This window comes from Armigeres subalbatus, unplaced genomic scaffold (genome assembly GCF_024139115.2).
Source record: "Armigeres subalbatus isolate Guangzhou_Male unplaced genomic scaffold, GZ_Asu_2 Contig1234, whole genome shotgun sequence".
Taxonomy (NCBI): Eukaryota; Metazoa; Arthropoda; class Insecta; order Diptera; family Culicidae; genus Armigeres; species Armigeres subalbatus.
The window spans coordinates 67,048-94,814 of NW_026941995.1; the positions used below are offsets into that span (position 1 = coordinate 67,048).

Consider the following 27,767-nt stretch of genomic DNA (forward strand, 5'->3'; position numbering starts at 1 on the left):
TTGAAAAGAGACTTCCGAGACTCTTGGAAAGGCCCAACAAAATAGCCAGCAACTTTATCAAGGAACGAAATTTTGGCAACTAAGAGTACGATAACGATTTTTTTTACCAAGCATAGTCATCACTTAAAATAGATCTCAGCAGAATTGTTCGCTGAATAATTTGTTGTATAAAGGGAAAAATCGCAGAAAATCGGTAAAATAATTACCGAACAATTCTGCTGTTGAGATTTCGGTGAATTGAAGCAACAACATCTATTTATATCAGCGTTCACCAACATCTATATTGCTTTGAGAATAGTACGGAGACTCTCTTTGTTCACGCTCTCTTTCGCCAATAGATCAGGTTTTGAATTGTTTGCTTCATTGACACTTCAGCACGCCAAGAAATAAGTTGTTAAATAATTTGTAATAATCGAAAGAGAAAGACCAAAGAGAGACTATCTTTTGCACATACGACCTATTCTAAAAGCACTCGCTAGAACTTTGGTTCAGCTCGAGAAAATGTTAGCACACCGATTAAAATTCGGGTGAACTAAAGTTTTATGCTTTGTCCTCAATTCCCTTAATCCATCTCTGCAACCCGAATTCATTCATCTCGCCACAGTGTGCTTCATTCGTCCCATCAGTTTCTTTCATCGTCGTCTTCGTTCAGCTCGTTCGCCCGCCTTCATTCTGTCACTTTCAATCGTCGGGATCGGTCGCGTATCAGAGTTCGTCTTCCGCAAGATTTTTTTCTTCGTTCTTCCATCATAAATTCCTACCGAGCAAAAATGCACTGAAATTGTGCATTTCTGGTGGACTTTCTGCGCGTTCGATCGGCGTTAGTGTCTCGAAATATTTTTAAAGAAGAAAGTGCCTTTACTATCAAGCAGATTGGATCGAGATTTCAAAAGGAGTTCGATTCGGTAAGTGGTAAGAAACCGCAGGGAAAGAAGATTTCTTCCGTTTTTGGTGCACCGCGCAGTGAAATGGCTGAGGAAGCAAAATGGGTGTGTTTAATGGGGTTTCCGTTCTGATGTCCAAATGGGTGCGGATTCAGGACGGTAAGAAGGCGACGTTGTCTTTTACTTTCATGGCTCTTGAAAATCTGTGCAAAGAAGTGTGCAATGTGGTAAAATGGCGATGATCTGGCGCGAGAGAACACCTTTTGGATTTGTGTGGGCAGAACGGAACCAAAGGAAGGGTGGAGCAGCTATACCTTCTTGTGCTGAGAAGCAATGCAATGGTTTCGTTCACATTTGTTTACATAAGCCGTTATCTTGGCACGGTGCTTATCCAGTGGAATGTAGTTGACATAGTCGGTGACTTGGCAGGTGACTCCATCGGCGGTTCAGGCTTGGCGGAGAAAAAAGGAATTGATTCATGAAGATTTGAGCTCTTTCTCAGCCAGATGTTGAATCATCCGGACGACAGTGGGATAACAGAGGAGTAGTTCGACGAGAAGAAGTAAAGACGGAGAAGTTAAGTCAAAGACGCACACAATCTCAACTGTTCGCCATGGGGCAGCTGTTCTCAACCCTTTTTTTGTGAATGGAGCATTCGCAACGTCCAAGGAAATGCTTGACTTAGGTAGAAAAGAGGGACTATCGCAACAAGTTATCAAACGTGCCAAAATGGCAAACATCCTGCAAAATTTGTATTTTTGTCTGTGTTCGGGATCTACTTTCCTTAATCTGAAAATTTACATGCTCGATGTTTTCTGCGTTTGGTCATACAAAGAAAGAGTGAACGCATTCGTTGTTACGTATGCCAAAGTGACAAATCGGAATATTTCAAGGAATATGAATGTGCAGTTGATATAAGGGTATTGTATACAGTTTATCAGTTCGTGAAATCCATCGCATCATCAATTGAGTAGGTACAACCGATGTTCGAAGTATTCTAAGATTCTTCAACGAAAAACCGAGATTCTTTCAGAATCAAGTAAACTGCATGCATCAAGAGTTGATCAAAAACAATTAACCCCGAGGTTAACTTAACAACATATATTGAAATCGAGAACCGCTGCGTCAGACTACGGGCTGATACACGCGACTCGGCATTTTCGTAAGTAGTTTTAATGCACGAGGGCCCATTGTAGCATAAATCTTAACACGATTGGAACAGTGTTTGTGAATATTGAAAATTGAAGATAAATAATAAAACTAGCTCATCGCCCACGAACGTATAAATCCCCGGAGTAATGCAATCAGCATCAACCGAGATTGGAATACTATCTTTAATCTTTGAATGCCATTCGTAGGAGTTGAAAGAAAGAAAACGGAATATGAGAGTGGCATATCCGCACATAACAACAACATCAGCTATTAAGTGCTTTATTTTATCGCTTTCCACTGAAACTGATTCAACTGGTCTACGGTGACGCTTTTCATTCAGCTCAAAACCGGCGCCTTGCGTCAAGCTGGCTAATTGCCAATATTGGAAGCAGCCCACAATCATGCACAAATGACGATATGAATCATTGGCACCGTCGGTTAGCAGACTTGACAGAGTCACGGTTGAATTTTCTTCGGAATTGCTCTTCACACGCAGAAGAAGGAGGTGAGACCTTGAATGACGCATGCCGTTTACAAACGATGACGAAGACGTTGGCGAAATACAACTAATATAATGGGACATTGAACAGTGATGTATCGACGAACGGAAATGAACTTCCGAATATTGAAGAGTCTAACATTTGCAATCAACCACCAACCACCAATGCACTTTAACAGTTTGAATGCAGTACAATGAAAATTTGTTTGAAAGGTTATTCATATAGGGGAAATTGTCCAAGGCCACGTGCAGTATTGAGGGAACTCATTGTCAATTTCCGGGAAACTGGAGAGCAAGCAATGAGTCCATTAATGTTGAGTACAGCTAAAACTTTGCTTCCACTGTTGCACAATCTTATTTATTAATGTTAATGGAAAGAATGTTAAGAAAGACATACAAAATGCACATACTTTTCGTAAGGAATGACTGTAACAACTATTTCGTCGTTACCATTTTCTTACAGACATAAAGATACACAACCTATATGTAACAAATAACAAATTAAAATAATGCACGTTCTCTCTTGGTGCCCTGAGAGAGACAGCTAGGTGGTTTCCATTACGGAATAAGACAAGGTTTCATAAGAGATTTCGGTCCATCAAAAAAATCCCGCAAATATATTTCCATTGCGTATTGCGCATTTTGTCTACAGCAATTAGTTTACTGTATTCATAGCTGACCTTTTGTGTACCCGAGCAGCACATATGTTACACAAAAGTTTATGTGACCCATATGCAACCGAATTTATTCACATTTCAGTTGCTGCAACCAAATTAGTCTGGCATGTGCTGCTAGGGTAGGATTCTTATCCTATTTGGGCACCTCGAATCAATCAACGCCATTTGGCATCATCGATTCGATGTTTGTGTCTGGAACAAATCTGCGACAAAACACTTTATTGCCTACTTTAAGGCTTTCTTCTTGGATCCAGACACAGAATCAACAAACAAAACAGACACAATCCAGCACAAATGATACGAACTCGATCGACTATTAACTACTTTTCGAACAAGATAAAACAAACCGTAACATGATAAGCATTGCAGACGAAAACAAACAGTTCAATATTCAAAAATATGTGGCCTCTGATCTTCTTGTGAATGCATACAAAAATCTCCTTTGTGATACGATCGTTGTGCTAATTCTTCTTCTTCTTATTGGCATTACATCCCCACACTGGGACAGAGCCGCCACGCAGCTTAGTGTTCATTAAGCTCTTCCACAGTTATTAACTGCGAGGTTTCTAAGCCAAGTTACCATTTTTGCATTCGTATATCATGAGGCTAACACGATGATACTTTTATGCCCAGGGAAGTCGAGACAATTATCAATCCGAAAATTCTCTAGACCGGCACCGGGAATCGAACCCAGCCACCCTCAGCATGGTCTTGCTTTGTAGCCGCGCGTCTTACCGCTTACCGTTGTGCTGCGGTTCTCAACCTTTTTCTTGAGAGGTACCCCTTCGAAGTTTTGCATGATTTGAGGTACCCCCTCTCGTACGCAGGCTTCCAATCCTCTTGAACACATAATTCCGAGCCCTTTTGAAGGAAAGCTCCTTTATGCTTTTGAGTTCCTTTAGAGTAGGCTTCCGCGCCTTTTTATTAGAGGCTTCTGAGCCTCTTGTAGAGAGGCTTCCGAGCCTCTTGAACGCGGTTTTCGAGCCACTTGAAAGGAAGCTTCCGTTGCATCTTGAAATAACGCTTCTGAGTCTCTTGATAGTATGCTTCCAAGCCTATTGAAAAAAGAATTCTGAGCTTCTTGAAACGAGGCTTCCGAGCCTCTTGAAAGGAGGCTGCCGAGCCTCTTGAAAGAAGGCTTCCGAACCACTCTCGAAAGGAGCCTTCCGATCCTCTTGGAAAAAGGCTTCAGAGCCTCTTGAAAGGAGGCTTTTGAGCCTCTTGAAAGAAGGCTTCCGAGCATCTTGAAAGGAGGTTTTTGAGTCTCTAGAAAAGGAGGCTTTTGAGCCTCTAGAAAAGAAGGCTTTCGAGCTGCTTGAAAGGATGCTTCCGAGCCTCTTGAAAGGATCCTTCCAAGCTTCTTGGAAAGAGGCTTCGGGGCCTCTTGAAAGGAAGCTTTTGAGCCTCTTGAGAGGCTTCCGAGATTCTTGAGAGAATTCCGAGCCTCTTGAGAGGAGGCTTCCAAGCCTCTTGAGAGGAGGCTTCCAAGCCTCTTGAAAGGAGGCTTCCAAGCCTCTTGAAAGGAGGCTTCCGAGCCTCTTGAAAGGAGGCTTCCGAGCCTCTTGAAAGGAGGCTTCCGAGCCTCTTGAAAGGAGGCTTCCGAGCCATTTAAAAGGAGGCTTAAGAGCCTCTTAAAAGGAGGCTTCTGAGGCTCTTAAAAGGAGGCTTCTGAGCTTCTTAAAAGGAGGCTTCTGAGCCTCTTGAAATGAGGCTTCTGAGCCTCTGGAAAGGATGCTTCTGAGCCTTTTGAAAGGAGGCTTCTGAGCTTCTTGTAAGGAGGCTTCTGAGCCTCTTGAAAGGTGGCTTCTGCGCCTCTTGAAAGGAGGCTTCTGAGCCTCTTGAAAGGAGGCCTGGAGCCTCTTGAAAGGAGGCTTCCAAACCTCTTGAAAGGAGGCTTCTGAGCCTCTTGAAAGGAGGCTTCTGAGCCTCTTGAAAGGAGGCTTCCAAGCCTCTTGAAAGGAGGCTTCCTGAGCCTCTTGAAAGGAGGCTTCCTGAGCCTCTTGAAAGAAGGCTTCGAGCTCTTGAAAGGAGGCTTCCAGGCCTCTTGAAAGGAGGCCTCTTGAAAGGAGGCTTCCGAGCCTCTTGAAAGGAGGCTTCCTGAGCCTCTTGAAAGGAGGCTCTGAGCCTCTTGAAAGGAGGCTTCCGAGCCTCTTGAAAGGAGGCTTCCTGAGCCTCTTGAAAGGAGGCTTCTGAGCCTCTTGAAAGGAGGCTTCCTGAGCCTCTTGAAAGGAGGCTTCCAGGCCTCTTGAAAGGAGGCTTCTGAGCCTCTTGAAAGGAGGCTTCTGAGCCTCTTGAAAGGAGGCTTCTGAGCCTCTTGAAAGGAGGCTTGAGCCTCTTGAAAGGAGGCTTCTGAGCCTCTTGAAAGGAGGCTTCCTGAGCTCTTGAAAGGAGGCTTCCTGAGCTCTTGAAAGGAGGCTCTGAGCCTCTTGAAAGGAGGCTTCTGAGCCTCTTGAAAGGAGGCTCTGAGCCTCTTGAAAGGAGGCTCTGAGCCTCTTGAAAGGAGGCTTAAGAGCCTCTTGAAAGGAGGCTTCTGAGCCTCTTGAAAGGAGGCTTCCTGAGCCTCTTGAAAGGAGGCTCTGAGCCTCTTGAAAGGAGGCTTCTGAGCCTCTTGAAAGGAGGCTTCCGAGCCTCTTGAAAGGAGGCTTCTGAGCCTCTTGAAAGGAGGCTCTGAGCCTCTTGAAAGGAGGCTTCCGAGCCTCTTGAAAGGAGGCTCTGAGCCTCTTGAAAGGAGGCTTGAGGCCTCTTGAAAGGAGGCTTCTGAGCCTCTTGAAAGGAGGCTTCTGAGGCCTCTTGAAAGGAGGCTTCTGAGCTCTTGAAAGGAGGCTTCTGAGCCTCTTGAAAGGAGGCTTCTGAGCCTCTTGAAAGGAGGCTTCTGAGCCTCTTGAAAGGAGGCTTCCGAGCCTCTTGAAAGGAGGCTTCTGAGCCTCTTGAAGGAAGCCTGAGCCTCTTGAAAGGAGGCTTCCTGAGCCTCTTGAAAGGAGGCTTCTGAGCTCTTGAAAGGAGGCTTCCGAGCCTCTTGAAAGGAGGCTTCCGAGCCTCTTGAAAGGAGGCTTCTGAGCCTCTTGAAAGGAGGCTTCCGAGCCTCTTGAAAGGAGGCTTCCGAGCCTCTTGAAAGGAGGCTTCCGAGCCTCTTGAAAGGAGGCTTCTGAGCCTCTTAAAAGGAGGCTTCCGAGCCTCTTGAAAGGAGGCTTCCGAGCCTCTTGAAAGGAGGCTTCCGAACCTCTTGAAAGAATGCAGCCTAACCACTTGAAAGGAGGCTTCCGAGCTTCCGAGTAATATGTCCGCCATTACGCATTTTTGTCCGAGGTACCCCCTAGGACCAGCGAAGGTACCCCCAGGGGTACATGTACCCCAGGTTGAGAACCGCTGTCTTAAAACAATAACCTTGGACATTCTTCTAGAAATTATTCCCCTTTTTCTTCCAGTAATTCCTCCATGTATTCTCCCAAAAATTTCGGCAAGAATTTCCCCGGAAATTATTTCAAGAACTCCTCCAGATATTCCTTTATAACAGCGGTTCTTAACCTTTTTCTTAAGAGGTACCCTTTAGAACTTTTGCAATAATTGAGGTACCCTCTCTCGAAAGTAGGCTACCAATCCTCTTGAAAAAATAATTCCGAGGCCTTTGAAGGGAAGCTCCTTTCAGCTTTTGAATCCCTTTAAAGTAGGTTTCCGCGCCTCTTGATTAAAGGCCTCTTGTAGATAGGCTTCCGAGCATCTTGAAGGCGGTTGTCGAGTCACTTGAAAGGAGGCTTCCTTTGCATCTTGAAAGAACGCTTCTGAGCCTCTTGATAGTATGCTGCCAAGCCTCTTGAAAGAAGAATTCCAAGCTTCCTGGAGTGAGGCTTTCGAGCATCTTGAAAGGAAGCTTCCGAACTACTTGAAAGTAGACTTCCGAGCCTCTTGAAAGCAGGCTTCCGAGCCTCTTGAAAGGAGGCTTACGAGCTTCTTGAAAGGAGGCAACCTAAGCACTTGGAAGTAGGCTTCCGAGCCTCTCGAAAAGAGGATTCCGAGCCTCTCGAAAGGAGCCTTCCGAGGCTCTTGGAAAAGGCTTCTGAGCCTCTTGAAATGCGGCTTCTAAGCCTTTTGGAGGCTTTTGAGCCTCTTGAAAGGAGGCTTCTGAGCCTCTTGAAAGGAGGCTTCTGAGCCTCTTGAAAGGAGGCTTCTGAGCCTCTAGAAAGGAGGCTTCTGAGAATCATGAAAGGAGGCTTCTGAGCCTCTAGGAAGAAGGCTTCCGAGCCTCTTGAAATAAGGCTTCCGAGCCTCTTCAAAGGATCTTGGAAGGAGGCTTCTGAGCCTCTTTAAAGCAGGCTTACGAGCTTCTTGAAAGGAGGCAACATAACCACTTGAAAAATAGGCTTTCGAACCTCTTGAAAAGAGGCTTCCGAGCCTCTCGAAAAGAGGCATCCGAGCCTCTCGGAAGGAGCCTTTCGAGCCTCTTGGAAAAAGGCTTCAGAGCCTCTAGAAAGGAGGCATCTGAGCCTCTTGAAAGGAGGCATCTGAGCCCATTGAAAGGAGGTATCTGAGCCTCTTGAAAGGAGGCTTCTGAGCCTCTTGAAAGGAGGCTTCTGAGCCTCTCAATAGGAGGCTTCTGAGCCTCTTAATAGGAGGCTTCTGAACCTCTTGAAAGGAGGCTTCTGAGCCTCTTGAAAGGAGGCTTCTGAGCCTCTTGAAAGGAGGCTTCTGAGCCTCTTGAAAGGAGGCTTCTGAGCCTCTTGAAAGGAGGCTTCTGAGCCTCTTGAAAGGAAGCTTCTGAGCCTCTTGAAAGGAGGCTTCTGAGCCTCTTGAAAGGAGGCTTCTGAGCCTCTTGAAAGGAGGCTTCTGAGCATCTTGAAAGGAGGCTTCTGAGCCTCTTGAAAGGAGACTTCTGGGCTTCTTGGAAGGAGGGTTCTAAGCCTCTTGAAAGGAGGCTTCTGAGCCTCTCTAAAGCTCTTGAAAGGAGGCTTCTGAGCCTCTTGAAAGGAGGCTTCTGAGCCTCTTGAAAGCTCTTGAAAGGAGGCTTCTGAGCCTCTTGAAAGGAGGCTTCTGAACCTCTTGAAAGGAGGCTTCTGAGCCTCTTGATAGTATGCTGCCAAGCCTCTTGAAAGAAGAATTCCAAGCTTCCTGGAGTGAGGCTTTCGAGCATCTTGAAAGGAAGCTTCCGAACTACTTGGAAGTAGACTTCCGAGCCTATTGAAAGCAGGCTTCCGAGCATCTTGAAAGGAGGCTTACGAGCTTCTTGAAAGGAGGCAACCTGAGCCTCTTGGAAGTAGGCTTCCGAGCCTCTCGAAAAGAGGATTCCGAGCCTCTCGAAAGGAGCCTTCCGAGGCTCTTGGAAAAGGCTTCTGAGCCTCTTGAAAAGCGGCTTCTAAGCATTTTGGAGGCTTCTGAGCCTCTTGAAAGAAGGCTTCTGAGCCTCTCGGAAAGAGGGTTCTGAGCCTCTTGAACGGAGGCCTCCGAGCCTCTTGAAAGGGGGCTTTTGACCCTCTTGAAAAGAAGTCTTTTGAGCTTCTTGAAAGGAGGCTTCCGAGCCTCTTGAAATAATTCTTCCGAGCCTCTTGAAAGAAGGCTTCCGAGCCTCAAAACGCCCCAAACGCAATATAACGGAACGGCGACGGAAACGGCAAATTTGACAGAAAATATATGGACTAACTGTCAAATTGTCCGTTTCCGTCGCCGTTCCGTTGTATTGCGTTTGGGGCCATACTCTTGGAAGGAGGATTTTGAGCCTCTTGAAAGCGACTTCCGAGCCTTTAGAAAGGAGCCTTCCGAGCCTCTTAGAAAGAGGCTTAGGGGCCTCTTGGAAGGAGGCTTTTGAGCCTCTTGAAAGGAGGCTTTTGAGCTTCTTGAAAGGAAACAACCTAACCACTTGAAGGAGGCTTCTGAAGTGCCCAGGAGGCTTCCGAGCCTCCTGAAAAGAGGCTTACGAGACTCTTGAAAGGAGGCCTTCGAGCTGCTAGAAAGAGGGCTTCCAAGAAGTGTAGAAGGATGCTTCTAATCCTGTTGCAACGAAGCAAACGAGCTCTAGTGAAAAAAAAAATCATTTTGTTCATTCGACGTTTTGTTCGTTTGATATTTTATTCCGCTGCCCGTCATACATTGTGCTGATTGTGGAAGACAGGATTCAATTTGGAATTATTGATCGCATTGCATATTAAGTACAATATCAATTTTTGAAATAAAAAATACACAATTATCAAAACTTTATCAATGAGTTTTGATTGGAAATGTAATACGTCCGCCATTACGCATTTTTGTCCGAGGTACCCCCTATGGCCAGCGAAGGTACCCCCAGGGGTACATGTACCCCAGGTTGAGAACCGCTGTGCTAATAGTATCGTACTAAAACTGCCATACGTAATTTTGTTAGGTCAGGAGTAATAATCTGGGACCAAAAACTAATGCCTAATCAATGGTCAATGGGGACGGATTGCGCGGTTAATCCACATTGACTGAGGAAATAAATTCTTAAGGGACATTACTTACCGACTTGAAACATCTTTATCCTGGTCGATGTCCAGCTATCGTCATATCCTGTTACCAAGTTAGATTTTAGTCGACTTTCATTTCTTTATGGAGGCTTAACGGCCATGAGCATTTAAAAAGATCTGCTTGTGTACATAAAACAAGTTGTGCCACAAAAAAAATCCTCAGGGGTATGAAATCGGCACCAATGAAGATCAATTGAAGTTGTGAAGCCGTGATAAAACGTCTGCTCGAGCATTGCTCTGCCTCAATAATCTCATGCTTGACTTGTCTTTTGTGTATCATAATGCCCTCCCCGCTCAGGTCGTCGAATAATCTACATAAACAGCAACCTACATAGATCAAATAACTGTATATGTTAATCTGCAGAAAATAACTTACTTTTGGGTCGGCTTGAAAGATCTCCAGCCTGAGCGATGTCCAGCTATCGCTTCAACCTGTTGCCAAGTTAGATTTCGGTCCCCTTCTTTTATTTCTTTATTGAGACTTCGCCACCATGAGCCTCTGGGTCTGCCTCTGCTGCGATGTCCTACTAATGCTTGTTTGCAGATTTCGTTTCCGCCCCTACTTAAGTTGTGGCCGACCCAGCCTTACTTTCGATCCCGAATTTATGTTGCTATCGGCCTCTGGTGGCAACGACGATAGAGCTCGTTGTTTGAGATCCAATTGTGAGGCCACCAAGCCCGAATTATATACCGCAGGCATCTGTTGTTGAATACCTGCAGCCATTGAGTGTGAGACATTGATACACACCATGTTTCGCTAGCGTATAACAGCACAGATTTCACGTTAGAGCCGGGCTGGTACTTGAAAAAGTTGTCCGAAGTGCTCGAACCAGCGTTTCAGCTGATTAGTTGGGTCGGTCAATAACTGACCATTCGCGTCTTTCACAGGCATCGTTGCATTCATCTTCCCCCCGCTTAAGCGTCGTGAGATATTGTAGTGGAGGCGAATGTCCCCATTTGCTGCGGCACTTTCTCCTTCGTCGCTCACTTGTCCCGTCGATATGAGCGTTTTGCTTCCTTCTCCAGAGCCAAGTGGAGTGGAGCAAGGATGAATCCGAAGATGTCGATGAAAGACGAGACAGGTCAGTTACTCACCGACACAACTGATCATCTGAAACTTTGGTTCGAGCACTTCGAACAACTTCTTCAAGTTTCGACCATTGACCATGTGTGGACCATATTGTCACGCTCCGAATCATTTTGGAGCAAGTCAACGAATTCCAAGAGTCCCTCTTCTTCTCTTCTCTCAAGAAAAAGATTGAGGAACTATGAATATAAAACAAAAGCTTAAAATGTATCACATCTTTTCTATTTTATAAAAACTATCCTTGTTTGGATGTTGTTAAAAAGTGGCGATGAGACCTGAATCGGGTAGCAGTTGCTTCCATAGAGATCAATGAAGGTAGTGTAGTGACCATTAAAAGAGGTGGGTCATCCATATTTGAGTGGCACCAGGTCTACTGCCTCAAACGCTTCAAGAATAACAATTCTATGGTTCCGATCTGTTCCGACGTTGACCATCTCATCATTGGATGGCTTGCGCTCATGTCCGCCTGCAGACGGTGACCACGTGGGAGGCAGACTGTAGCCTCTACAGCAGTTCTGAAGAAAAATGTAACGATCATAAGGTCGTAAATTGTAATTAGCACTGTTTTATATTGCATCACCTATCACTTTCCTTTTGGCAGGAGCAGTTAGGAGCTAAAACGTGCGGAGAAATGATCCAAATGGGTTTTACTGAACGAAGTGGAAGAAAAACAAAGTAGAGGTCGTCTTGTTCAAAGCGAACTACAAACACTCCAATTGGGCACGGAAACGAACCAAACGATTAAATAAGAGATTTACTTTACCGATTTACTCGCAACAGGTTGCAATCGACAGAGAATCCTGTCCTATTGTTTCCTATTGAAAATGGGTTAGATCAGGCTATGAGCTTATAAGTTAAGGACAAAACGCTATTTTCATAATGCACAAGAAAGGCACAATTATTGCTAGATGGATTAATCAGGATTCTCTCGATGATTCATGTTTCTGACTGAATATAGTTTCAACGCTTCATATGCGGTGCACCGAAACGAATTAAATGCGTCCGATAATTGCTGCAATTATCAACAGAATGTTGCCTTCTTCCATTTATTTATTATACACTCACCCTCTACTGATGAACATTCCAGATAACCGCACAACGATGACGATAATAATGAGCAGAAAACGACCGCTCGCGGTGACCCTGGCTGCGACCTTTCTGTTATGCGCGATCACCCTCACAGCCGCCCAATCATCGTCCCAATTAACGTGTCCGGGCAAAACGACCTGCCGCGAGTGCATCCAGACCAGCAACTGTCGGTGGTGCACTCAGGCCAACTTCACCAAGCCGCGATGCCACGGTCACGACGTCGGCTACTGCCCAGAGGAGTACACTGTAGACCCGAGCAACGAAGCGATCACGCTGATCGCCAGGGAACTCAGCAAACCAACCAAAGTGGGTGGAGCCGGCGGTGGCTACGAAGCGGAGATGTCCGGTAGTTCGCACTGGTCATCGTCCTCATCGTCGCACTCCAGCTCGTCGACATCCTCGTCCTCGTCCGGAAGCATGAGCGCCAGTGGACAGAGCATTGTGCAAATCTACCCGCAGAGGGTGCAACTGAAGTTGCGATTGAGTGAGTTCATTATCATGCGATTTCAACATCACTAATAGCGGCTAACCAAATTATTATTTTCAGACGAAGTCTACCGATTAGGCGTCAAGTACTCGCAAGCCGAGGACTACCCCGTCGATCTGTACTACCTCATGGATCTGTCCAAGTCCATGGAGGACGACAAGGAGAAGCTGTCCTTGCTCGGAGCCCAACTGGCCGAGGAGATGCAGAAGATTACATCCAACTTCCGACTCGGATTCGGTTCGTTCGTCGACAAGGTCCTGATGCCGTACGTCTCAACCGTGCCGAAGAAGTAAGTACCGTTCGGAGGTGTGCCCTCTTTGTCGGAAATTAATCTACTTTCAGCACATCCGTCAATCATACTCCGTCGAATTGGCTGCCACGGCGTGAGTGATCGTCACCGAGTTTTGTGTCCGTTCGAACACATGTGCTAATATTTGTTAATCGATAAATTTCTATTGTTCTTCACCCCTGGCACGTGCGAACGCAATGGCAGATTGCAAAATCCATGCGACGGTTGCGAAGCCCCGTACGGTTACAAGAACCACATGTCGCTGAGCGTCGACACCGGTCGGTTTTCCGTAAGTTTTTTCTCTTTTCTGACCTCTGGTGGCATTCCAAGCGATCGCTGTTTACCGTTAATGGATGGTAGTTTGGTCGTCCACATGTTACTTTTTCCTTCAAATTGTTTGTACGATATAGAAATTTAAGAATAAGGTCATATGTGCATTCAGTAGAAAATTGCAATAGTTGTAGATTGGCGGAGGTTTTCACGGTTTCTTTTTTCGATCATATTTCGTTTTTTTTTTTCCTGGATATTATTTAATTGTTTCAAATGTTATAGAATATTCGATTATTTAAATCTTCAAAATTGAAAAAGCGTTCAGTTATTGATTAAGTAATTTAATATGAAGTTCGATTAGTTTTTTCCACTCTATAGATATCGGAATGCTTTAAATGTTTAAAAAATGTGTTTGTGTTATCATTGTTGTGTACTATTCATGTTCATAATCACTATTTATTCAATGCATGTTATATATTTAAATGTAGTTGTTTGTTTGGTAAAAATTTCAGTTATTCTAAAACCGTTAATTGTTATTATGCGGTCTGAAAGTATTTTATTTAAGATTGTGCTGACGATGTGTAGAAATATCTTACAGCATCTACGGTTATTGAAGGATTTTTTGTAAATAAGTGTCATAAATTATGATTAAAATCAGAATTACATATTTTCTACTATCAAGGGACGATCATTTTTAAAGTTCGACAATCATTTCTAGACGATGATTATTTCCGATGGACGATCGTTGTCAGAAGTCGATTGAACTGGAGAGGCGATTAGCCCTACGACAGGATCGTTCAAAAAGGACAAAAGTCGCTGAGGGATGATTAATCCGAAATACGATTGACTTTGAAGATAGGTTGTTCTTAGAATACGATTGTTCGATCATCTGACACGTCGGTTGTGATTTCTTCTTTGGTTCACTCTTAACAATCGCAAACTTTTCGTCAACCGTTTGACGAGGGCTCCCGCTTCCACTGCACTATGCACAACACGTGCCCGTCGACTGCAGATGGACCGACGGGGCTTCTCGGGGTGTTGATGTGGCTTGTTGACCGATGCACTAACCCGGCCAAGACCGGTGGATTTCCCTCAGTAGCTTGCCGACACCGCCTGGTGGTTCGTAACGGGCTTTGGCTCCATTTGGAAACGGTGCAGGAGACTTTCCATGTAATGACGCTGGCTGATACGCATGCTTTTCTTCTCCACGTCTCTGTCGATCTTTATCCCGAGAAAATCACGGACTTCTCCCAAATCGACCATGTCAAATTTCCTCGCTAGGCATGGCTTCACCGTATGTACGAGCTTCTCTGATGGATCAACAACCAGCACATTATCGACGTACAGAACCAAGATGGCCTGACCCTTTCCGGAACAACGAACGCAAAGACAAAGATCGTTGGAGCTTCTCCTAATTGCTTGACAAATTCATCGAAGCATTCGTTCCATTGCCTCGATGCTTGCTTCAGGTCGTGAAGCGATCGTTTTAAACGGCATACAAGATTTGCCTTCTGACTGAAACCCCCATTTTCACAAGTTATGGGCCCAGTGAAGGTAGTGTTTTCGGTTCGGTGAAGGCGCGAAAACGTTTTCGGTTGGTAAAGTTTTTCTGCTGAACGCGTCGTTCGTGTGTGCACCCAACTGAACAAACAGCACTGGACTTCATGGAAGTTCAGAATGGAAATAAATTTGTCCCGCGAGGAATTATGGTACGTCGTTAAAACGCCGAAGTCCAAGAACGCCGCCGTGGCACAGTGGGACAAAGACGACAAAAAGACCTACGCTACTATGGTGTTGTGCATCGACGAAACTCAATAAAACCTAGTGAAGACGGCTGCTGCTGTCAAAGATTTTTAGTTGAGATCGTGCCCTGAAAAGGTCATCGTACCATCGACAGTTTTCCTCCTGAAGAAACTTTGCAACCTAAACATGCTTGAAGGAGGCGACCTGGAAAACTATTTGCTTGGCGAGGTGATCCGGATTCATAACGGGGGTCTCGTGACCGCGTGGACAGTCGACAGGTTGGCAAGTTAAAACACCTGGACGAGTACGAGCGGCTTAAGGATCGTTCCGGGAACTGAGTGCCACTACTGTGTCGGAGAAGACGTGCTTTTTCTGCAAACGTCGCACTTTGCGATCGATGCCGTTTCAGTCGGCGGAGTCGACGAAGAAGACCACAAACGCAACCTTCGAGCAGTTCTTCGTCGCATCCAGGAAATCGGATTTACCAGCAAAGCCGAAAAGTGCTCGCTCGGCCAGCGACAGATAAAATACGTTGGACACCTTATCGATTAGCATGGTTCCAGCCAATGGCGAAGATGGCTTAAGGCTACCCAAGTAACCATGAAGCTATATATACTTGTAAAAAATACAGCCCTAAAAGCTGACTTGTGGAAAAGGGCACTTATAAGACCGAATTAGTGGTTCATTACTTTCATATGTTGAAATAAAGCATAAGTAATGCATCGCTGCATTCGTAATGCTGATTTAGAATATCGTTGTCTGACAGCTGCTAAATAAATGCAACTTCACATCGTTAAAACTGATTTAATGCAATTAGCATTTAGAATGCCGGTTTATGATTGATATATGTGCAATATTGTAATGCTTGGTGTTACTTGGGTACCTTACACCTCGGGAAAATCAAAATCCCGGCCCCATTTAAAATGCACGGGGACCAAATTCCGGCGGAAAATTTTCCCGAGGTGTAAGGCAGCCTTTATGCCTGCAATATGCCAGTGCCGAAAAAAAAATCGAAAGTTCGCTCGTTCTTGGGGCGATCAATTATTACGGGAAATTCGTCCCGAGTATGCGCAAGCTTCGGTATCCGATCGATGAGCTGCTCAAAGCCGCTCAAAGCTGCTCAAAGTTCGCCTGGACAGCGGAGTGTGAGAAATCATTCACTATACCTTCAAGCTAATTCTCCAGTACGACTTGTTGCTGACACACTACAATCCACAGCTCCCGATAGTAGTAGCAGCGGATGCATCTTCAGTGGGCATTGGTGTGACCATCAGCCACAAATTTCCAGATGGGTCGCTGAAAGAAGTCTCGCTTAACTTTTCAAAAGGTCCTAAGTAACACTTTTTTTATGATTTAATTTGAGTATTGCAATCAACAGATAAACATAAAATACGTTGATTGCATTATTCAGATTAAATCATGAAAAAAATGCGACTTAGGACCTTTTGGAAAGTTAAGCGAGAAGTATTGGAAGGAGCAACAATCGAGATGCTCTTACCAACAGAGCTGTGCTGTCATGTTGCCGTTTTTGCATCTGGCAGCACCGCCTATCAAGTTTTCAGCAAATAGGCGCGGTTTGTGCGCTTGTTAAAGTTTCCTGTTTTTTCATTATTGAAAGCGTTGCTCGCGTGTTAGGACGCGTGTTTCAAATTTAGTTTACTTTAATAAAGTGTTCTTGTTTAATTGCTGTAATTCCTCGCATACTAGTTTCCATTACCAAAAAGAAAATCCCAAAAGGTTATGGTCCCAGCGGTATTGAGGAATTTGCAGTAGCCCAGTGTAGATAGTGAAGCTCGAGGACATTTTTTTTTTCGTTCGGTTTCGTCGCATGCGTGTGTTGAGCAAAATGGCGGATGTGAAAGTATCATTCGAAAAATTAAATGACAATAATTTCGCGGTGTGGAAATTCAAAATGGAGCTTTTCCCGGTAAAAGAAGATTTCTCGCTTAACTTTTCAAAAGGACCTAAGTAACATTTTTTCATGAATTAATTTGAGTACTGCAATGGAAAGCTTTCATGTTTTTCTGTTGATTGCACTATTCAAATTAATTCGTTACTTAGGTCCTTTTGAAAAGTTAAGCGAGATTTGTCCTCTGTTGTCGTGAATGCCATGCCTAGTGAACCGACGGCCGACTGGATCCTGAAGGATGGAAAAGCTCGTGCCATGATTGGTTTGGCTGTTGAAGACACGCAACTGGTTCACATAATCAGGAAAACGACTGCAAAAGAGATGTGGGACTCATTGAAGAAAATTCATGAGGCGTTATCCCTGTCATCCACTTTGCATGTACTGCGGAATTTGTGTTCGTTGCGGTTATCAGAAGAGGGCAATTTGTTAGAACACCTGAATGATATGACAACATTGCACAATCAGTTAGAGGTGATGGGAGAGGGACTGAAAGACAGAGTGTTCATGGCTTTGATCCTCTCGAGTCTTCCGATGTCGTATGGTACTCTCATTAACGTGATTGAAAACCGCCCGGAGGCGGAAGTAACAGTGGAGTTTGTAAAAAGCAAACTGCGCGAAGAGTGGCGTCGTCGTCAAGTGTGTGGGGGCGATATAGAGAGCAAGGAAAAGGCTCTGAAGACCATAAGTGGTAAAAAGACATTCGAAAAGAAGAAGAAGGAAGTAATTTGTCATTACTGCCACCACATTTCCGCCGCGATTGTTCAAAATTGGCAAAGGATAAATCTGAGAAAGAGAAGAAAGAATCTGGGAAAGCAAATATAGCAGCAGAAGTGTCAAGTGGAATGATGGAAATGTGTCTTATTGCATCTTTATGTAATGCCGGAATCCAACGGTGCAACGTCTCACATGACGAGTGAAGCAAAGATGTTGACCAACGTGAACCGAAGCAAAAGTGTGGAGATCTGTTTGGCTGACGGTACTCGCATCAAGTCTGGTGGGTCAGGTACCGGGAAGGTAGTATCTTGACTGGAAGTGGTAAACAGATGAACGTGACGTGACGTTCAACGACGTGTACCATGTGCCATCTCTCGCAGGAAATCTGTTATCCGTAGGAAAGATTTGTGATCTTGGGTACAATGTAGTATTCGAGAAAACTGGCTGTCGAGTCCTACGCGACAAGGAAGCAGTACTTGTAGGCGAGAGAAGCGGAGGATTATATCGTTTGAAACAGTTTCCGGAACGAGTTCTTGCAACCACTCAGAATCATCCAGAGCTGTGTGAACATTTGTGGCATCGTAGGCTGGGTCATCGGGATCCGAATGCAATTGCAAAGATCGTGCGTCAAGAGTTGGGCTTCGGTCTGAAATTACAAAAGTGTACTGTTGAATGCGTTTGCGGAGTTTGCATGCAAGGTAAAATGAGCCGGATTTCGTTTCCGAAGCAGTCTCAGAGCAAATCGTCTGCGGTGGGAGATCTGGTGCACTCGGACGTTGGAGGTCCAATGGAGGTTGCCACACCCAGCGGTAATCGTTTCTACGTGACTATGGTCGACGATTTCAGCGGTTACACAGTGGTATACCTGTTGAAAGCAAAGGCAGAGGTTGATGCAAAAGTGCGCGAATATTGCAGTATGGTGAAGAACCAATTTGGACGGTATCCTCGGATCATTCGCTCGGATGGAGGAGGAGAATATTCCAGCACGGCGTTCAAGCGTTTTCTGGCTGACAATGGTATTATTTTGCAACAAACTGCGCCGTATTCACCACAGCAAAACGGCAAAGCGGAACGGAAGAATCGTTATGAGGTCGAAATGGTTCGATGTTTACTTCTCGAGTCAGGATTGAACAAGAGGTACTGGGGTGAGGCTCTATGTACGGCAAATTACCTCCAAAATCGTCTTCCGTCATCAGTTCTGGAGAAGACACCTTATGAGTTGTGGCATAGCAAGAAACCATCGTATATGCATCTGCGTGTTTTTGGCTCGGATGCGTACGTTCATGTCCCGAAAGAAAAACGCAGAAAATTGGATCCGAAAGCGGTGAAGTTAATCTTCGTTGGATATGCAGAGGGACGGAAAGCATACCGTTTCTTGAATCCTGAGAACGACATGATTTTGATAAGCCGTGATGCGAAATTTGTAGAAGTACGTGAAGAAGTGATCCATGAGCGCGGAGTTCCAGAGAAGGAAGTGTCAATTTTTCCTGAAAAGAAACGTGAAGATGTTATTCTACCGCTTGATGGGAAAAATATCGTAGATATTGAAGCAGTTCCCGAGGAAATTGAAGATAGCGATGAAAAAGTTGAAGTCAGTGATGATGAAGAAAATCGTTTGGATATTTCTGACTATGCTAGAGCATCCGAAGCAAGTTCATCTTTCCATGGTTTTCCGATGGATGAAATCGCAAGGCGATCATCAAGATCGACGAAAGGATTAGCACCTCGGCGGCTGATAGAGGAGATTTTTGTGGCAGACACTCTTCCACTAGAGGAGGAGATGGAGCCCCGAACGCTTCGTGAAGCTCTAAGCTGTGGCAAGAGTGCGGAAAGCCATGAAGGAGGAGCTACGTTCTCACGTGGACAACGGAACATGGGAGTTAGTAGACCTCCCAGCTGGGCGTAAACCAGTTGGGTGCAAATGGATTTACAAGGTGAAAAGGAATGCTGCTGGCGACACTGTAAAGTACAAGGCTCGTCTAGTTGCCCAAGGTTTCTGTCAAAAGTATGGGCAGGACTATGTCGAGGTGTTCGCTCCAGTAATAAAGCAGACGCCATTACGAACACTCCTGGCTATTGCGATCAAACGGAATTTGATATTGAAGCACTTTGATGTGAAGACTGCATACCTGTACGGAAGGCTAGAGGAGGAGCTCTACATGCGACAACCGACTGTATTCGAGGTCAAAGGAAAGGAGAAGCAGGTATGTAGGCTGAAAAGAAGCATTTACGGGTTGAAACAGTCGGCTCGTTGCTGGAACCATAAGCTGCATGCCGTTCTCCAAGAGCTGAAGTTCAAGCAGAGTCGAGCTGATCCATGCCTCTATACCAAGATTGTGAATGGGAAACGTTTATATTTTCTGGTATATGTCGATGACATAATGATTGGATGCGAGAGCGAGGAGGAGATCGAAAAGGTCTACGTGGCCCTGAATAAAGATTTTGAGATGACCAATCTAGGAGACGCGAACTATTTCCTTGGAATGGAAATCTCGAAAGAAGATGGCAAATATGGAATTTGTCTGGAAAGCTATATTGGACGAGTTACGGAGCAGTTTAAATTATGTGACGCCAAGAATGCAAAGACCCCAATGGAGAATGGTTTTATCAAAACTCGAGAGAACAGTCCTCTACTAGAAACAAACACCAAATATCGGAGTCTAGTAGGAGCATTGTTGTACATCGCTGTATGTGCTAGACCAGACATCGCTGCAAGTGTGTCTATTTTGGGAAGAAGTGTATGTTCACCGACAGAGGCTGATTGGGTAGCTGCTTAACGTGTGATTCGCTACCTGAAAGGAACGAAAAAATGGAAGTTACAATACGGAGATCCTGAAGGTAAGCTGACTGGATACTCAGATGCGGACTGGGCGGGTGATTTGAAAACTCGGAAGTCTACCACCGGAGTTGTATACATGTATGCCAGAGGAGCAATTTCGTGGACAAGCCGTCTACAGGATTTCGTAACTTTGTCGATGGAGTCGGAATATGTAGCACTAAGTGAGGCAAGCCAAGAAGCGGTTTGGTTATTGAACCTATTCGAAGATTTCGGAGAGCCGTCGTTCAAGCCAGTCACGCTGTGGGAAGATAACCAGAGTTGCATCAAATTTGTAAGTTCAGATCGGGCAACGAAGCGATCGAGACACATAGTTGTGTGATGTGAAATTGTTGAGTTGCTGTATTGCCCCACCGAAGACATGGTTGCAGACATACTCACCAAGGCGCTGGGACATATAAAACTGCGGAAGTTCGCCGGTATGTTAGGATTGACCGTCGAGGATCGTTGAGAGGAGTATTGGAAGGAGCAACGATCGAGATGCTCTTATCAACAGAGATGTGCTGCCATGTTGGCGTTTTGTATCTGGCAGCACCGCCTACCACAATTTTAGCAATAGGCGCGGTTTGTGCGCTTGTTACAGTTTACTGTTTTTTTCATTATTGAATTTGAAAGCGTTGTTCGCGTGTTAGGACGCGTGTTTCAAATTCAGTTTACTTTAATAAAGTGTTCTTGTTTAATTGCTGTAATTCTTTTCCCATTACCTGTAATGCTGTAATACTAGTTCCCATTACCAAAAAGAAAATCCCAAAAAGAAGTGCATACATGCTTCCAGAGCGCTGACACCTGCAGAGCACCGGATCGCGAGTGACTCATCGATCATCTTCGCTGCGACCAAGTTCCATAAAATGCTGTTCGGTCGCCATTTCAATCTGCACACCGATCACGCTCCACTGCTTCGAATCTTCGGTTCAAAGAAAGGGATTCCAATTTACAAGGCGATATCGTCTACAGCAGTACCGACAAGGTCGGAAACTCCGACATCTTGTCCCGGCTGATCAACCAGCACGTAAAGCCGGAGGAAGACTTCGTCGTAGCCAGCGTCATCACGGAGAATGATGTAAGATCGATCGTTTTAGATGCAGTTGAAGCACTTCCTCTCCATTTCAGGGCGATTCAGCAAGCCACCCGTTCCAACCCAGTACTTAGCAAGGTCTTCTGCTTTATTCAGCATGGCTGGTCGCAATCAAAGAAAGCCATCACAGACCAAAAGGTTCAACGGTTCTTCGACCTTTGCGACTCGTTATCAACGGTTCAAGAGTGCATTATTTTTGCTCAACACCTTGTGATTCCAGCGGAGTTCCGGATGCGTTGCCTCCACCATCTTCATCGTGGCCATCCGGGGATCCAGCGCATAAAGGCGATTGCGCGAAACTATGTCAGCCATGCAACAGTTGCGCAGCTGCAGCCAAAAGTCCGCCCAAATCAACGAACCATGGGCAGCGTGTTCACATCGACTACGCTGGATCGATTGGATCAAATTGAAGTTCGGAAGTCGATCCACACTTCCGACAATGTGTTGGTGGCAAACTCAAATTTTATTCTGACGTACCATCTGTATTTTGCGGAGTCTCTTTGCTCGCCTCGGCATGCCCGAGACGCTAGTCAGTGATAACGGTACGCAATTTACCAGTGTCGAGTTCGCTCAGTTTGACGCTCATGACCATCGCGCCGTTTCATCCGCAATCCAACGGGTAGGCAGAATTCTTCATGGACACCTTCAAGCGAGCAATTAGGAAAATTCGGGAGGGGAAAGGAGCCATCCAAGAGACACTGGACACTTTCTTGATGACCTACCGAAGTTATATTTGGGAGCAGAATTCGGATCAGTCTAGACTTACTTCGTCCGGCAACCGTTCCGCAAGTGAACGACCACTCAGGATCAAAATAATTTAAAAAAGGTGATCACATTTTTTGCCCAGATGCACACCAACAATTCCTGGAGATGGGTACCTGCGGTAGTCTTGGAGCGAATTGGGAACGTAATGTTAAACGTGTGGGTGGAAGACAGGCGTATGCTTCGGTCGCACATCTACAAACTACGTAACCGAACCAGCGCCGGCAGAGTGGCAACACCCGGGACGACCCCGTCCAGGACAAGCAGTCATCAGTTGCCGCTGGACATCCTTTTGCAAGCCTGGATTCTGTACCAACCAAGCCAGCCTCAACCGTCATGTCCTTCTGCAATTCCAACACCATCCGCACCAGTGGCACAGATGCCATCATCGCTTGCTGCACCTTTCGATCAATCGATACCATTGCAAGCCACGTCAGTTCAACCGAGCGAAGTCACCGGATTTCGTGAACCGTCCACGTCTTTAATTATAACGCACACGACACATCGACCGTCAATTCTCCGATCCGGAAACTGGGCCCATAACCTAACGGATTTACAGGCCCTTAACCTGACGGAAAACATGATTGTATCTAAATGACAATCGTTTAGCAGACGATTCTAGCTGAGTAACTTTCGTTACCGCCATCGGTAGTAATAGGTCTAGGGGGTGAGAATCGATCATTGTTCTCACTGACAGTCTGGAGGTCGGATAACAAAATCGTCCAAAAAGGTCTCTTATAATTCAGTTTTCTTGCCCTCAGATACATTCAATCTATTCTACAAGCATTCTTAGTAGTTGAAACATTGACCCACTACTAGTAACATTTTGGTTTTATGTTGGTTTCATAACACTTTTGTAGAGTAAATTATAGTATTCGAACCCATGATCATCCGCTTACAAGGCGAACGTGTAGCCCACTACGCTACGGGACTCCCCTAATCGTTTCTATAAAAGACTACTATTAAAACGGGGATGATCATTTCTAGAAGACAATCATCTCTGAAACACTTTCGTTCCAATAGCACAACTATTCCTGAGTTCTTAAATAGGAACCATTGGTCCTGATGGACGATCTTGAGATCGGAAGGACGATCATGTATACTGAACAATGATTGGTATGAATTTTGGACGAGCGTGTATGAGCAACTAATGAATGTATGAGTCAATTACTGTCTACATGAAAACCATTCATTCTGAAGTCAACACCAGAAGTCCCACGCGTTTCTATTCTCGGCGAGTATGATTGGAGCACAGACCATCGATTTGAAATGTTCCGGTGATGAAAATCCATAAATCCCAACAGTTAAAAAAAATATACAAAATTAATGGCAACCATGTTCCCGATATTTCTATGCACACAGTCTCCGTGAACCATGTCCCCAGTGCGCGGCTCCCTACGGCTATCACAATCTCATGCCCCTCAGCGTGGACACCCACCGGTTTACAGTAAGTTGCGTGTTTCGGATAGAGTCCTGAAGCCCCTAATCTTCCTTCCGTTTTCTAATCATCATTATAGATCGGTTCGCGTGGCTGGCCCCACTACTGTGCTTAGAAGTAGGGATTGTAGAAAGAACTGGCACGCAATAACTTTGATAACTAGCTGTCACTTCTTTGTACAACAAAACCCGAACGATCCTAAAGGATCGAATAGTAGTACCAGCTGCGAGGTCTATGCATTCGTTCGCGTTCGTTACTGACCCTTAACTGCCGTTCGTGTACCCTTCGGCACACACGGCTTAATCACGCTCCTAGAACAAGCCAGGCAATGAGCTGTAACACCCTGTCATCTTCGTCACCATGAGCTGTTGAATCCTAATTATTGAAATGATTTGTCAGCTTATAGATTAGTGTATTGCGAAAGCTTCATTCCCCGTACAACTGCTTCATATTGTCTCATCAAACACTTCCTGTCCGAGTTGGAAGACCCCACTAAATGTCACACATTATGGTAACCCCCTGAAAAAATGCTCAAAAAATTCGGGTCACATCACGGCTTCCACCCGAATGTTAAACGAAGCCGCTTATTTTTACCAAATAACTGGCAACACTGTCAGCATCGGCACCTCTCCCAATGCTCGTCATCTGCACCAATCACAATCTAGACGGCTTAGAATGAGGTATCAACTTGCACGCCAGCGTTGAAACTAATCCGTAGTTTAAGCTAAGAAATGCCGCTAACCGTAATTATTTTTGCATGTCACGTTCGCTTTGGTTTTGGAATGCATTCTGGGCTTATGGGATTTGATTTTGCGATCGCTTCTTAAAGTAATCGGCAGGGTTTTGAACTCTGGTCACTCAATGCTCCGTAACTGATGCCTTACGCTGTCGAATCGCAGGAAGAGGTCGAACGGGCAGCCGTATCCGGTAACCTGGACGCCCCCGAGGGAGGCTTCGACGCAATCATGCAAGCCGTGGTCTGCCGTGATCAGATCGGTTGGCGCGAGATGGCCCGTCGCCTGTTGGTGTTCTCGACCGATGCCGGCTTCCACTACGCTGGCGATGGCAAGCTGGGCGGTGTGATCACGCCGAACGATGGCGAGTGCCACCTGGACAAACGCGGAATGTACACGCACTCGACCATCCACGACTATCCGAGCATCTCGCAGATCAACCTGAAGGTGAAGCAGAACGCGATCAACGTGATCTTCGCGGTGACGCAGAACGAGCTGTCCGTGTACGACCGTTTGTCGAAGTTAGTGGAGGGTTCGTCGGCTGCTATGTTGTCCAACGATTCGTCCAACATCGTGTCGCTGGTTCGGGATGAGTATAATGTTAGTTAGCAGTAGTTTTCTTTAGTGAGAATTTGAGATGTTGATTGTGCATTTTTATAGAAAATTTCTTCATCCGTGGAGATGAAGGACAACCGTACGGACAGCCTCATTGACGTAAAGTACTATTCCCGTTGCAAGGGTGATGGCCCGCTGGTACAAACGAGCAAGTGCGACGGCCTTAAGGTCGGAGATATCGTCAACTTTGAAGCCCACATCACCCTGCTAAAGTGCCCGGAGAACCCACGGGACTGGAACCAGATACTGCAGATCTACCCAGTTGGTATCAACGAGAGCTTGACAGTTGACATCGAGATGCTGTGTAGTTGTCCTTGCGAGCTGCCAGGAAATCCTGACTATAAGGAGTATGCCGAGGAGTGCAGTGGAGTAGGAACGTACAAGTGCGGAATCTGTGACTGTGACGAGTTCCACCATGGGCACAAGTGCGAGTGTTCGGCTACGGACATCCACACGGAGTCGGGTTTCGCGGAGAACTGTCGACAGACAAATACGTCCATCGAGTGCAGCGGGCGTGGACAATGCGTCTGTGGAGTGTGCGACTGTGACAAAAGGGTAAACCCTGAAGAGGTTATCTCCGGCACGTTCTGCGAGTGTGACAACTTTTCTTGCGATCGCCACAACGGTTTACTGTGCTCTGGACCAAAACAAGGTGTCTGCTCCTGTGGAGAATGTATCTGTGCCGAAGGCTGGACAGGCGCAGCTTGCGATTGCAAGGCAACAAACGAAACTTGTATTCCGCCTTCCGGTGGAGAGATCTGTTCCGGTCATGGAACTTGCGAATGTGGCGGCTGCAGGTGAGTTTGTGCGTTCAACACGTAAGATTTGTTAAACTGAAGGTTTTCTAAATTCGTAGATGTAAGATAACTGAAGAAGGTCGTTACTCAGGACGCTTCTGCGAGAAGTGTCCAACCTGTTCGGGTCGGTGTAACGAGTTCAAGCACTGTGTCCAATGTCAACAGTACAAAACGGGTCCGCTGGCTGACCCGGCAGACTGTGCTTCCAACTGTACCCTGTTTGTGCCGATTCCGGTTCAGAAGGTGGAGATCGACGAAGAGAAAGACGATAACAAATGCACCTTCTTTGACGAAGATGACTGCCGATACGAATTCTCGTATAACGACAGTGGAGAACAAATCGTCGTAAAGGCACAAGAAGAGCGGGAATGTCCTCCAAAAGTTTTCATGTTAGGGATAGTGTTAGCTGTGATCGCTGCCGTTGTCCTGATTGGGCTGGCGGTTCTCCTATTGTGGAAGCTGTTAACCACAATTCACGATCGACGGGAGTTTGCACGCTTCGAGAAGGAGCGAATGATGGCCAAGTGGGATACGGTAAGCATTGTTAATGTCAAATTTCTCGAGAACAATTTTTCAAATTTTCATATATTCTACAGGGCGAGAATCCAATCTACAAACAAGCGACAACTACTTTCAAAAATCCAACATATGCAGGCAAGTAAATGGAAACCAAAACAAACAAGTGCCTGGAAGTTTTTAGCCGACAAAGTTGGTCAAGATATACAACGCCATTTTTCCGAACATTTTGGAAAGCAAGCGTAAGATTGTCGGTCAAATAACATATACTAGTCTGTAACCCCTCTTCCTAAAATGCTACTTTCTCCGATAAAACTCGCTTTTTTTGGTGCCGACAGAGTCAGGCGAATCAGTCAACAACTTGCGAGAAATTTGGATCTAATTTAACTTTTCTTTTTAAATGAATCGCCAATTGTTCGCCATACTGACGAAGGCAAGCCTTAAAACACGTGTGAATTAGGAAACCGCCTTTTGTTGCCGAAGTAGATTGTAGGCATCCAACATCATAAAGACTAATGACAAATCTTAGGTACGTAAACAATGAGACAACCTGCTTTGAATGCAATCTACGGTAACGCATCTATACAATCAAAAGTGTACTTATTCGCGCGTAATGCTTCCTCAGAAGGAGTGAAACAGATCATTTTAATACAAGCCAAAAGTCTACGAAGCAATAAACAATTGAGCCTATACGCCCAATAAGCCAGATATAGAAAGATAGTGTAGTTTTTCGCATGGATCGACATGTGCTGCCATCTTTATTATAACAATCGAAACCATTGGGAGTTTTGACGTCCCAGCGTTACACGACAGGTCTCTCCGTATAAAAGAGAACGGGATATGTTTTATAACGAGAATTATTTTTAATATATACGTTTTTATAGATAATTTTTAAACCGGATTTGTATTAACAAAAAAACAAAAAAAAACATCTGTCAAAGTTTCAAAGGTAACACCTAACGAGCGTTACGAACATTTATTTATAGTTTTTTAACGTGTGTTTGTGAATATCCATTTTTGATTAACATTATTCATCAAAAACTGATCATTTATTTCGACATTCTAGTTCAAATATTCATGTAAATAATTTATTTTCTTTTTTAAAATTTATTGAGAGATTTCATATATATTGGTAAAAAGCCAAAAGCAACGTATTAACAAGTCGATCTACAAAACGATAATATTTAGTGAGGTGAAATTTGTATGGTAAACGATGCGAATAGGTGTCGAATAAATGTATTGAAATAGAGCTAATTCTTAACGGTAGAAATGTTGTGTGTTTTAGTTTGAATTGTAAGTGAAATATCACAAATATCAGCCCATGAATATTTCCAGTTCTTGTTATATTTTATATTAAAAGAATTTCAACAAAAACGGGCCAATCACAAGACAGTGTGGGAAGATTCATAGCAGCAAGGATGGTCTCGATCATTTAGTAGTTTTGGTTCGATCATTTAGGCACCTCTAAAATCGACTGGTGACTGGCGTTAGTTGATTGATTGGAAAAATTCCGAGATTATTTGGTCACAAAATTGGGGATGGTTCGTCGCTTTAATGGCGTTGAAGTCATTTTTATCTTTACTTGATTACATGTACAAAAAAGCAAAAATACTAAGTTAAAACGATAATCTAAGTACCGTCAACTGGGGGGAAGATGATCATTTTTAAGACAAAACATGCAATAACAATGTGTGTTTACATTTTAAATCGAAACAAATATTTTC

At 44.9% G+C, this 27,767-nt stretch overlaps 1 protein-coding gene across 3 annotated transcripts; it reads left to right on the plus strand.

The window, feature by feature from the left end:
- Positions 1-899: 899 nt before the first annotated feature.
- Positions 900-27,313, plus strand: LOC134202473 (integrin beta-PS-like). 3 transcript variants are annotated; one of them, XM_062677462.1, is made up of 8 exons: positions 900-905; positions 11,857-12,342; positions 12,406-12,634; positions 12,839-12,923; positions 24,281-24,715; positions 24,776-25,527; positions 25,587-26,061; positions 26,124-27,313. In XM_062677462.1, exons 2-8 carry the CDS (start codon positions 11,871-11,873, stop codon positions 26,187-26,189), a joined length of 2,514 nt encoding a protein of 837 aa, XP_062533446.1. In that variant the 5' UTR covers positions 900-905; positions 11,857-11,870; the 3' UTR covers positions 26,190-27,313. The 3 variants fall into 3 exon arrangements, with proteins under 3 accessions (XP_062533446.1, XP_062533443.1, XP_062533445.1); XM_062677459.1 differs by lacking the exon at positions 900-905 and adding an exon at positions 2,439-2,541; XM_062677461.1 differs by lacking the exons at positions 900-905; positions 12,839-12,923 and adding exons at positions 2,439-2,541; positions 23,306-23,390.
- Positions 27,314-27,767: the final 454 nt, after the last annotated feature.

Bases quoted from the DNA above. Each gene is read 5' to 3' on its own strand.
- LOC134202473 (XM_062677459.1), top strand. From the start codon at position 2,454: ATGAATCATTGGCACCGTCGGTTAGCAGACTTGACAGAGTCACGGTTG. The intron at 2,542-11,856 runs GTGAGACCTTGA...TGAACATTCCAG, and splicing joins TTCACACGCAGAAGAAGGAG to ATAACCGCACAACGATGACG. The intron at 12,343-12,405 runs GTGAGTTCATTA...TATTATTTTCAG, and splicing joins GCAACTGAAGTTGCGATTGA to ACGAAGTCTACCGATTAGGC.